Here is a 12,336-nt window from a genome sequence, read left to right on the forward strand (position 1 = left end):
AGAGGTCGATGCCTTTCCCCGCGAAACACACTTTCCTTGTTTCTCCTCCGTGCGGCATCTCTTGACCAGCCGAATTATTCATCCGCCATTCACGTGACGTGCAATGGTAAACAAACTGAAAGGTGCTAAGGGATGTGAAGAACTCCCAAGTGCAAAGGATCTTAATCCACAGCAGCAAGCACTGCAACGGAGGCGGCGGTATTGACGGAGTGCACAGAATGTAAATGGGGTGAGACGGCATTGCACGTCCGACGGTCCCTTTCGGGAGTATCTGGAAATAGATGGGAGCTCTCCGGCTACATTAAGGAATGTAATTAAAAATGACTGTTGTGTTGTTGACTTTTACAGAGCTGTTTAAATAATGCCGTTTCAACACCAGGCCGGTTTGCTTGCTTGCTTGCTTCCTTTCTTTTTTTTTTTCTCTCTCCCAAAGACAGCCGGCTCCTCAGCGATGAGCAGTAAGTAAGATGAAACTGCCTCTGAGGCCCGAGGTGTCAAAAGTCGTGTAATGAGCGCGTCCTGCTCGGCCGGGCCGCAAAAACCCGTCAGCGTGGGACCGGGCCGGGGCTCTCACCTCCTCCAGCTCCTTTCGCAGCCGTCTGCACTTTGCCCTCCATTGGCACACGGCCTCCTGGGCCCTCGCCTTCAGCTCCTCTCGGCTTCTCCTGCTCTCCCGCAGGACCTCCTGCATCTCCCGCTTCTCCGCCTGCCCGCGGCTCTGCCGGAAAATGGTAATCGAACTTATGAATAGTGCATCTTCCGTCTTTACGGCGAATCAAAAATCTGCGTGTTTGATATGCGGGTGGCAGGGCTCTGGGGGATCTGGGACATCAGCGTGTCGTTCGGCCATCGTGGCGCCGGACTGAAACGCCATTAAAAATACCACGACGATTCCCCGAGACTGCCATGCAAGTCGACGCGGAAATCGGCGGATGAATCTTACTGGATATTTTCATCGCCTGGCTTTTCTCAAAAATCTTCCCCGTTGCTTGATTTAAATTGAAATCTGTTTCCCAGCCAGTGAAATTAGAGATTACTATCAGCCATTTTTTTTATGCGTCTTTCCGTTCAACTTGGTTCGGGTATCGACGGCGAGTGGGAAATGAATGGTAATGCCTTGGACGATCCCGTGGCTCTTCTTTGGCCGTCATGACACCGACGTGGGTCGTTTGTTGTGAAGAAGCTCGGCGGCTCCCGAGCGGGAACTTAATTTGTTCTAACGGGGATCGATTCCCGGCACTCGCGCTCATTTCGCCGAGCGGGGTTTCTCAAAATACTCGTGTCGTCGAGGAGTCAGCGGCTACAACGCAGTGCATCAGTTAAACTGCATCGCCATGGAAACACCGCAGCGGTGAACGTTATTAACATCCAGCCTCTGGATTTGGAGACTCCGTATGAAAAAAATACAAGTATTTTTCTGTTATTGAAGGATCTCAGTGACGCCCGGAGTAACACCAACCAGCCGTAACTAACCAAAATACCTCAATCTCCTTTAACTGCTCAAGAAGTCGCAGGTGCTGCTGGTCCCGCCGCACCAAGTCAGATGACATTTCCTGGGAGGAGAGTCAGGAAGCGCAAGAGAACACTGGATTAGCTTCCTATCTTATAAATACATAGATTATCACCGTCACGTTGGATGTTCCAGTGCGATATTCTCTGAAGTGCGGCCATGACTCTTGAGTTGAGAGAGTGTATTAATAGGTTGTTTATTTTTGGAATTTAACCATGAAATGGAATCATCCGAGCCCGGGCTCCTAAAAACGGTTTCTGTTTTGCTCGTTTAGTGTTGATAATATCCAAACATTTGTATCGACGTAGAGCGGAGAAGGGACGCGTGCAAGAACACCTACTTCTGATATTTCCACCAGCTCTACAATGGGATTGGAAGTGTGGGAGTTCAAACTTTTTATTTATTTTTTTTTGTCCTTGAAACAAGCATCAGGGATTAGAAAATCTGCCGAAGCGTAAATGCAAGCGTTCAGTTGATGCCAGCTGTCGGCTTAACAACAGTTTATGTGTTTTAACACCTTTTTTTTGTTTGTTTTCATCGAATGGCTGCAAGTGGTACAGCAAGTAGTAACTGACTCGCGATTGAGACGAGTTCAAGAGGATCAAATGACGCGAAGGTTTCCAGAAGGTGCGGAGACCAATCCTGAAGAACCCTGCCTCGGGTAGAGGAGGGTTAAATCCTCTAAGATTTCCAGTCAAGTCAACTTTTATTGTCAACTCCTTTCACATGCACTGGACACACAAAGGAGTTGAAATTATGTTTCTCACTATCCCATGTGTAGACAGAACCCATATATACTGCTCAAAAAAATAAAGGGAACACTTGAACAGCACAATGTAACTCCAAGTCAATCACACTTCTGTGAAATCATAGTGTCCACTCAGGAAGCAACACAGATTCATTTTGACTTGTTTTAAGGACATTACATCAAAGTTGGATCAGCCTGGAGTTTGTTTTTACACTTTAATTTTGAGTGTGATTCTTATCCAGACCTCCATGGGTTGATACAATTGATTTCCATCGATCATTTTTGTGTGATTTTGTTGTCAGCACATTCAACTGTGTAAAGAGCAAAGTATTTCATAAGAATATTTCATTCATTTAGATCTAGGATGTGTTTTTTTAAGTGTTCCCTTTATTTTTTTGAGCAGTGTAGATAAGACAGGACAACATATGAGACGTATCATGTTTTGACCTAACCTAAGTGTAACGAGTGTAGCAATTGTAACAAGGGTAATAAATAACATTTATGCTTAGTTTCTACTGTAACCAGAAATAAGTTAAGTCTAAAACTAAACAGAGAAATACTTGTGTGCAATCCCTCTTTCACACACTTGTGAATAGGTGTGGTTATTCAGTCAGAAGAGTCAGATGGTGACTAAACCTGTCCGGTATTCTGGTGAGCCCCGCTCCGACCCACGTACCTCCACCTTCAAACTCAGCTGAACCCTCTCCCTCTCCTGCCGCTCCGAGGCCCTGGTGGCGTCCTCGGCGTCGGCGCCGACGGAGACCTTGCGCAGCTGAGCCCGCAGCTCTGCGATCTCCTTCTCCAGGTCTGAGTGACAGAACAGGGGGGGGGGGAACGCAAAATACCGTCAGGAGCTTTCCGCTCCGCAGACCCGCTGAGGTGTTTGTTTGTTTTCATGACTGCCGCAGCACCTTTTCCTAGAATGGCGCTGACACTTTTCCAGGGGCTCGACGTCCTCTCCGCAGGTAGAATTTGCGTGAACAGGCAGAAATAGTGATTTGAGGGAAGCTGACGCGACAGCTAACGGCTCCGCTCTAACTAACACCTTTTGAAGGAGTCATTTCGAATCACTTCAGATTAGATGAAGCTTATTGCATTCAAATTCAAATAAATATCTTTTAAGGAAATTGATTTTTTTTTGCTTACTTCCTTTTTTTTTTTTTTTTTGCTTTTTACTGCATCTCTTGGCTTCCTCGTACCGCGACCTTACTTTCTGTTCAGTCCTCCTCCTTCGATTTTCTTCGCCCTGTTTCACTTTCCCCTTCTTTTATCTGCTTATCCCTCCCTTGCCCTCTCTTTTTTTTTTATTGTTTCATCTCTTTCTCTCTCAGGCACACACACGGCTTCCCTCTCCCTTGTCGGTCTCATTCTGTATTTATTAAAAAACACAGGAGTTGCTTTCTGACCAACTTTCGATCCCGTCAGCACCCTTTCATCAGGTTTGTGTTGACAGGGAGCCGAACCCGCCGTCAAACACCGCGTGGGAGCAAAGCCTTTGTGCTCTTAGGATTTCCTGCCGCTGATTTTCTTTCCTTATCGTGTTTATTATCCGGACCGGGCAGCTACCACCACCCTTTACAACCACAATTTACGGTTCTTTGTAGCGCGGTGGATGTGTGTTTCAGGTGTGTTTCATATTTTCAAGCTCCGCCCCCTGGGATCTATTGTCAAGTTTGGTTGAATCTGTGCTGCTTTTAAAAAAAAAAGCAATTTCAAAGGGGGTTAAAATTTTCCGCTGAAGTCGACAACACAATATAAAAGGCTGCCTTCATTTCATCTTTCCGAGAAAGACGTGATATTGATGAAAAGAAATGGTAAAACAGACTCCTGTTAGCAAACCCAGCACTCCTGCTGAGAATTGGTCAAAAGCCATTTTGTTCATGAAAGTTTTCTTTCCCAGCAACGGACCCGGTGAAAAGGCCTTTTTTTTTTTTTCCTTTTTCTTCTTCTTATTAAAGATTTATTCACCCAAACCTGGAAAATAAGGTCCCGAGTTCTTTCCCTGAATTCCAAGTTGTTGTTTTTTTTTTTTTTCTCCCCTTTCATCAGATTCGCACTTATCATTTCAGCCTTTTAATGCAGCGGCTTCTCATCCCCGACCTCTGGTCTTCACCCTTTTAAATTATGTTTTCAACCAAAGGCTGACAACGTGTCAGGGGAAAAAAAAAGAAAGAAGGTGTTGCTAAATGAAATAAGACAACTCGCTGTGCATTTCCATGGCAGAGCAACTCCCCCCGCACCTCTTCCTCTAACCTTCCTGTAGACTATCTGTCACATCGGGTTTGTTCTCTCTCTTCTCTCCTCGCCTCCGGGTCCGAATCTCGTACCTGGCACTCGCCGTCCGCCCCGGGCGTCCTCCGCGTGCTGCTGCGCGTCCGACTGCGGCGTCTCCGCCCACATCCTCTGGAGCTCCGCCTTGTCCTTCCTCGTTCTCAGCAGCTCGCCGCGCATGTCCTCCACCTGGGGAAAGGGGGAATCACCGCCGGCGTCAGCGACGGAGGACATCGCCGCCCTCTTATTGACGAGACGGGGTATCCGGGCGAACCTGATGGAGCAGGGATTCCCTGCTGCCCTCTGACTGCTCCAGCAGTCTTCTGGCTCTCTCCAGGTCCTGCTCCAGCTGCGGAACAGCGATAAGGGCACAGTGAAGGAGTTTGCTGAGCCGAGGCGGAGCGAGGGCGCGCCCCGATCGAGATTCGTCTCTATCCGGAGGGGCGAAGAGGAGTCAAAGGGTCCGAATGCCAAATAATTAGGGAGAAATTACACGGGAGGGGAGGCTTTTTTTTTTTTTTACCCGTCGTCAAAACATCCTTAAACACACGACAGCTTCCTTTCAGCAAACCCTCTCACCTTGTCCCTTTCCGCTTTCAGTAGACCAGCTGCCCTGAGCTCCTCTTTCCGCTGGCCTTTGACTTTGTGTCCTCCGAACGTCTGGGAAACAAATAAAAATGTAAAAAGCAGAAGCCCCCATATCGAGAGGGCTGGTAGCAAACCGATAAACGCTGGGGCCGTCGTTCGCGTCTCCGATCTACGCCTCTTGGAACGAGACGCGGGGCATTACGGCGAATTTGTACGGAGCTTAGATCCCACTCGATCCCCCTCATTCGGAGCAGGCTGCGACGATGAATTACCGGCTGCTCGCAATAACGTCGACCCGAGTGACTCATCATCTATCTGATTCCCGTCACAGCGGGCCCGGCGTCTGGGAATAAACGCTCCCTCCGCTCTCCCTCTCCTCCTCCTGCTCTTTAGTCGTAAAGGAGATTATTTTCCTCTTCGTTTCCTCACGCTTGTTTATTTACCCTTAGCTTTTGGACAAACATGTTGTTTCCCCATCGCCGTGGGCCCCGCTGGTGTCCCATTAGGGCACTACGGAGGAGAGGGATGCAAATGAATCGGCGTCCGCAGATCGCCGCCATCGTGTGCTGAGGTTTCCTGGCCTTCGGTGCAGAAGCAGCGGCACAGCCCCCCCCCGTGGTCTACCGCTAAACTACAACGGACGTGGAACGCAAACCAGGTAAAATATGGAGATTAGTTCACCCAAAAGAAAAAAAAAAGGGAAAAAAAAAAAAAAAAAAAAATCTCAACACTTAAAACCAAGACATAGCTTTTAAAAAATGATGCAGATGACTTCATAATAAGAATTACTCAAGGAGCTAAATGGAAAGTACTGAAGTGAGAGAGTGCTGATGTGTTATTTACCGCGGCGGTGGCATTCTGCCGTGTGGATTCCAGGAGAAAAAAAAAAAAAAAAAAAAAAAAAGGCCTCGCTAAAGTGCACCTAATAGATCTCGCGGCGATTTGCGCTTTTATAAAAATGCCCAGGAGAATGTCTTTCTAAATGACTGTCAGGGAATACGGCAAAGCAGTAATTGCTTTTCTCAGCAGCCAATTTTGCGGCGGCGGAGTTAATGGCTGGATGTGCTTTATTGTCTCTAAGTAGGAGACGAGGTGACACTGAGGTAAAGAGGAAGGACGGGAGGGCATTAAAGAAAAAAAAAAAAAAAAGGCGACGACTTGGCCACATTGACCCGCAGAGCGAACGGGAATTCAAAGGGAACGCAATTACACAGACGACGTTCAAATTGACTTCTAATTGCGCGGAGGGTCGCCGAAGGGGTTTGGGGTTATTATCGCGCCGCGCGCTCCCGTCACTGTCTGGTCTTTTCGCGGGTTTCCTTTTCCCTCCGCCGCGCGGCGTCAATCCGTAAGATTAAAAACAGAGCTTTTTGGTCGAAGGGGTCCTGCTTCTGTCGCGAATTACTTAAAAGGGCGCTCGGAGAGAGCCCACCTCACAGCTGTCGGAGCTCCCCCCAAAACTGTTACGCCGCCGTAAAACACACTTACGAATGTGTCCGTGTGAGATACGGGCACGGCTCCTGAGTTCAAGGGGATTCTCCAAGCTCACATTTGTTTCATGCCGCGTGTCTTTGAAAAATGTTCTCGACCGGCGTGCGGACAAAAGCGCGACCTCTCCGGTGAAGCTCGTAAATACGGGCCGGCAGGAGTTCTCGCTCAAAGGCGCCGAGCTGACGCCGCGTTCTCTCCGGGTGAGTCGGGGATGAACGGATCAGCGCGGGTGAGGAGCGAGGAGGCGCGTCACCTCCTGCGGCTCATCAGGCGTGGCCGCCTGCCGGTCGGGCCTCCACTCCCGCTCGCTGTGCATCTCTCTCTCCAGCTCCTGCAGGCGCTGCTCCACGCGAGACGACACCTGGAAACACCCAGAAGCCTTGATTGTTTTAGGAGATGCAAGCTTTTTTAATTAGCCTATCAAAAATAACTGTCGGTTACATCTTTTTTTTTTTTTTTGAACATTTATTAGAACAGGTTCCTTAACAGAGTCATACACATTCTTACAAAACCTCATAGCAAGATACACATTATACAATATTCTTTATAGGTCACTTATTTCCTCAATAGCAAGCGAAAAATAAAATAAAACTAAAAAAAAAAAAAAAAAAAAAAAATCAGCCTTGTTTGTTTTAAACATGACTGATGTAGGGCGGGAGGCGTCCGCACCAGATAATAAATAAATCGGTTCTGACGAAAAAAAATAAAACAAAAAAAAAAAAAAAAAAAAAGGATGTTTATCTTTCTCTTCTTCGGATGCGAGGAGTTCATGTTGAGTCAGGAATCGTCAGATCCGACCGCGGGAGACGGTTAATACCTTTATCTTTTTTCACGTCTACCGATGAGACGAGCCGCGAAATAAATATATGTCGATCGAATCGGCTGTCCTGGCTCGTGGCAAATTTGTTATCGCGGCGATGACGGAGGGAACGCATCGCCTTCGCTGACTATTAATCAGGAAAGCGTTTTGCTCGAGACGCGACTCACCGACTCCTGCTTCTGGGGCGTCGTCAGGTGCTCCGTGAGGCTCTCCAGAGCTCGCCTGGTGTCGATATCCGACCTGAAAAAACAAAGAAATTCAGCAGGCCGCGACAATCTTGCTTGCATTAAATAAAAAAAAATAATAATCCAGGCTCCGAATGATCAATATGTAGAGGAAAAGATTCGTGCGGGGGATCAGTTGTGTCTGGTCGGAAGGGTTAGTTAGGCTCCGCGGTTGTTTGATTTGGCCGTGTCCTCTCTTCGTCTCCCGGGGCTCCGGTTTCATTTGCCAAGTAAGAAGACGGTGATGTTGGGAGGCCCGAGGAAAACCTCACGCCGGTTTTCAAAGCCTCCCAGAACAGATGCCAATGTTTTCAGAACGTGGCTTGGAGAACATCAGTATTTGACACCAGCCAGCTTTGTGCGGCCTGCCAAACGGTTATCAAAGCACATTACGTTTTTGATATTGAATAAAGCAGACAAACACGTTGGAATCACCTCATTACACCAAACGACAGCCAAGTCTGGTCCCGTTTATAAGAGAATTTTTGTTTTGTTTTTTTTTCCACGTGAATTAAACGAGAAATGATGTGAATTTCTTTCTTTAACTGCGTATCGCTGCTGTATGACTGTGCCAGTTCTACCCGGGCTTGCAGGAACTTTGCTTCCTTCTTGTGTGGCCACAAAGATCGCTCCTGCAACTCGCCTCTGCAGTGCAGGGGCAAAGCAATGAAAAATTCAGTTTTCCACCGTCTGACGTTTCCCCCAGCCTGATACCTGTTCCTCCGGAGGATTTCTCTGTCCAGCTCCACCGACAACCTCTGCTGGTTGCAGCGCAGATCCCTCAGGGACTGGTGTAAGGTGTGAATCTGAGAGGGCAAACAAAGGCGGACGCTGATTATTGAAATTGAGACTGTATAAACACACACACACACACGCACGCACACACACACTTTACAGCCCACGGGTCTCATCCGTACCGTTTTGCTTTTTTATCCAGCCCGCCAAACTAATTTCTTTGAATATTTTAATAAGTATTTTTGATCAATATTGAATGTAGACACTCCTTCTTTTTTCATTTTTCTAATTTTGTATGGATGATTAAATACAAAATAATCTTGGTACAGTTATATAATCAATAATTTTAATGTTGAAATAAAATGCCAAAATATTTAAATTGCAATTTTCTTTTTGTTCAGTTTACATGATACCTAGTTGGTCCATGCACAAAAATTAAATAAGAAATAATTGCCCACTCCAGGTTTGACCTTTGAGTACTTCTTTAGTTCATTTAAAAATCAAACTTGCATCTTCATGCCTGTAACTGCGCATCTTGTTTACGCTCTCATATTGTTTGTATTAATACTTTTATGAATTATTTATTGATCCTGCTCATGCTTTTGTCTTTTTGGTCCATCCACTGTGCTGATGGACGAGCCCTGATATAAGAATTTCTTCCATCAGAACTAAAGTTGGATTATTGAGGGTGAAAAAGGGCATTAGAAAACACCTTTAAAATTATATTCAATTTTAGTCATGTCAAAAAAGTCAATGAGTTTCATTTGTATTTAAAAGCTTGTGAAAGATGTCCGAGCACAGCATTTATAGTTATTTGATATTGCATTGAATTCAGAGAGATGTCCACATCACTGAGCTAACCTTGAAATATATATGAGTTAAACTATACTTTCCTCATTTTTCCATTAAAGAAACAAGAAATGACATTCATTTTCACAGAACAGCTTACCAACATCTGTCTTCATTTTTAGGGGACTTTGGCTCATTGCAAAGGTTTCTAAATTCCAATTCACTTTTGATATTTTCACATGCTTTTGAAAAACAATTCAAATAAGACAGAAAAATAAAAACAGTTAAGAGTGACATCGCGAATAGTAAAGAATCATCAGTGTCCCTGTGTACTCACATCTTCTCCCGGCAGGCCGGCGGTTTTGAAGCGAACGCCGGCGGAGTGCGACCTCCGTCTCCTTCCCTGGGGGTCCGTGTAGTCCTTCAGCGGCGAGGTGGGGTAGAAACGCTGGCCATCTGAAATCCCAAATAAATTCGACTGTTTAAGCAACCATGAACCTCTTTTGTTCATTTGAAATATAAATATCGTTGATTGCATACGGACATTTTTTTGACTGTCAATCAATTTTATTGAGTCCAGCTCTTGAAAATTCAATTCGGCTTCCCCGCACCTGATCCGGAGCAACCTTCCACGTCACTGGTCCGCAGGGGGGAGGCCGAGGAGCTGTGGGCATCACTGGATCTGTTGACCCTCTGACTCTGGAGCTGACTGATGGACTCCTCCAGGCTATTCCTCAGCTTCATTTGGAAACAGCACACACGCAACACACGCCACAGGGGAAAGGATTAGATTCGTGGTAGTAAGAAGCTACAAATGATTGCTTGTGGCTGGAGATGAGGAAATAACATTTCTTAATAATTCCTTAAGATGAACACGGGTGATGGGGGGGGACAGGACAGAGAACAATTCACAGAAGCATGACAGAAAAGAAGCAAAGTATTAAAGCAGGCTGGAACGGGTGGACAAAAAGGGTCCGATGTGATAGAAGATTATCGGCCAGAGTGAAAAGAAAGGTTTAGAAGATGGTGAAGTCACCGATGCTGTTTGGTTTGGAGACACTGAGGAAAGATGGGAGGAAGAACTGGAGGCAGCAGGAATGAAGATGTTGAGGTTCGCTTTGGGGGTGAGAAGGATGGATAGGATCAGGAATGAGTCCATCAGGAGGACAGCGCGTATCAAGATGTTTGGGAGAGAAATCAGACGGCGATGGTTTGGACATGTACAGAGGAGGGACAGTGAACATCTAGGTAGAAGGATGCAAAGGTTGGAGGCCTTGAGGCGTTTGGATGGACAGAAAGAGGACATGAAGTTAGTTGGTGTGAGAGGAGAGGATACTGAGGAGAGGGAAGGAGGAAGATGGTTCGCTGTGGCGACCCCCTAAGTGAACAGCAGAAAGGAAAAGAGGATTTTATGACACATTCAATTAAATTTTTCTTCTTTTTGGTGGTTCCCTTCAGGGCTCGCAGCAGCGAATCATCTGCCTCCATCTAATCCTCTCCTCTCCCACCAACTCATTTCATGTCCTCTTTCACTCCATGCAGAAATCCCCTCATTGTTCTTCCTCTAGGCCCTATCTTCTATTAGCAGGTTTAGTTTGCGCCCGATGCCCTTTGTGACACAACCCTCTGCATTCATCCGGGGTCCGGACCGGCTCGAGGAGAACACTGGCTCGTGATCCTCAAGCCCCGAGGCTACGATCGATACCGGTGGTCAATTTTTGGTCTAATGATGGCAAGATAAACAACACAACTAAGGAGTTGACTAGAAGCCGACACGGCATTGATTTCATTCATGAGCGCTGAGTGTTAGATGTCAGGGAAGATAGGGAAAGTATATATTTTTTGACTCCTACAACTGAAAGAGTAATCAGAAGCCTGGATTAAAATGAAACATAAATGATTTGCACAGGAACCACCGGGCAGCTTCTCACCAGAGCCATGGCGTCGGCCTGGTCGCCCGTCTGATCCCGGTACTGTTCCAGCATCTTGTCCACCTTCGTCAGGTTTCTACTGGTGTCCTATCAACACAAACACACGGATTCCTAGTACGACAGCCAAGCTGGAAGGCATCTTAACTAGCTGTCAGCGCGTTTAACATCTCACCTGCAGTGTCACCGCCAGGGTGCTGATCTTCTCGGAGATGTCCGCTCCCCGGGCACCGCTGCGGCCCCTGTCCCCTCCGGCTCTGCCGTGGGCTTCACGTCCCCGTGGCCTGCGGCTCGGCGTCCTGTCGTAGGAGTCCGACTCACTGGTCGTCTCCATCCTTGCGGGACAGATTAGTTATCCACCAGGAGATTTAAAATATATATATATAGATGTAAAAAAAAAGAAGGATGTAAACGCCTGAGTGGGACGGAGGGTGATTCGATTATCGCTAGCTAAAAACGTTAACATTAATCAGGCGGGGCTGCTTCCCGGTGTTTATCAGTAACTCCGACTTTGACATGAACTGAAGAGAATACCGGAGATTTGTCATTGTTGCTGTGACAACTCTTTGAGGTTAGAGTAGAAAAAAGAACACTAATACAAAAATGTATTTTTCACAATTACCCCCTGACATTTTTAGTGGGTGTTGCTCCGCCGGGTTAGCAACAAGTGGGAGATGCTGGACGTTAGCTAGCTCCCCAAACGTTAGCCAACTTCTGCTATTTGTCCGAGAATTAAGATCAAAATGTAAAGTACGACATGTGTACTGCGGCCAGAGAGAAAGTACTCACTGACGCTGAAATACTGTACGCGATCAAACTACATTCCTTCGCTTCAAATGGTACAACTCTAAGGAGAAATCTCAGTCCCCCGGTAGGACAGTGGCAACTTGAACAAGCCGCGTCCGGGCAGCGAAAACACAAAAAAGCGCAGTTGTGTCAGAGGACGCTGGGAAATGTAGTCTTTCAATACGAGGTCCGCATTGACTGTATATTGTTTATGGACTACATTAACCAGAACTTTGCGGTTCCGCCAGTAGAACCGCTCATAAGAGAGAGAGCAACGAGAGCGTTGAGGATAAGCGACGTGTTGTTGCCATGGCTACGACAAAATATCCCGTCCAACGTCGAAAAAACAATAACAAACACCATTTAGCACTGTTCAGCAGGGGTAATACTGCAACAGGTAAAACGCTGAGGGCTTTATTTGAAAAATAACGCAGAAGCCAATGCAT

General features: G+C 46.6%; 1 protein-coding gene across 2 annotated transcripts in view; it reads right to left on the reverse strand.

The window, feature by feature from the left end:
- Positions 1–12,005, reverse strand: part of cep128 (centrosomal protein 128) — a 43,476-nt gene extending 31,471 nt beyond the window's left edge. For both annotated transcript variants that reach the window (XM_086143331.1, XM_086143330.1), the window contains exons 1-14: positions 11,894–12,005; positions 11,280–11,439; positions 11,108–11,194; positions 9,788–9,914; positions 9,514–9,632; positions 8,367–8,458; positions 7,596–7,668; positions 6,862–6,969; positions 5,109–5,189; positions 4,804–4,878; positions 4,586–4,718; positions 2,935–3,065; positions 1,482–1,553; positions 575–718 (exon numbers count right to left, since the gene is read on the reverse strand). In XM_086143331.1, coding sequence (XP_085999457.1) covers positions 575–718; positions 1,482–1,553; positions 2,935–3,065; positions 4,586–4,718; positions 4,804–4,878; positions 5,109–5,189; positions 6,862–6,969; positions 7,596–7,668; positions 8,367–8,458; positions 9,514–9,632; positions 9,788–9,914; positions 11,108–11,194; positions 11,280–11,438 — 1,401 coding nt within the window. In that variant the 5' untranslated portion in view covers position 11,439; positions 11,894–12,005. The remainder of the gene's footprint in view (positions 1–574; positions 719–1,481; positions 1,554–2,934; positions 3,066–4,585; positions 4,719–4,803; positions 4,879–5,108; positions 5,190–6,861; positions 6,970–7,595; positions 7,669–8,366; positions 8,459–9,513; positions 9,633–9,787; positions 9,915–11,107; positions 11,195–11,279; positions 11,440–11,893) is intronic.
- Positions 12,006–12,336: the final 331 nt, after the last annotated feature.

Source organism: Fistularia commersonii, chromosome 36 (genome assembly GCF_037954325.1).
Source record: "Fistularia commersonii isolate RoL2024-O1a breed Wild chromosome 36, RoL_Fcom_v1.0, whole genome shotgun sequence".
Classification (NCBI taxonomy): Eukaryota; Metazoa; Chordata; class Actinopteri; order Syngnathiformes; family Fistulariidae; genus Fistularia; species Fistularia commersonii.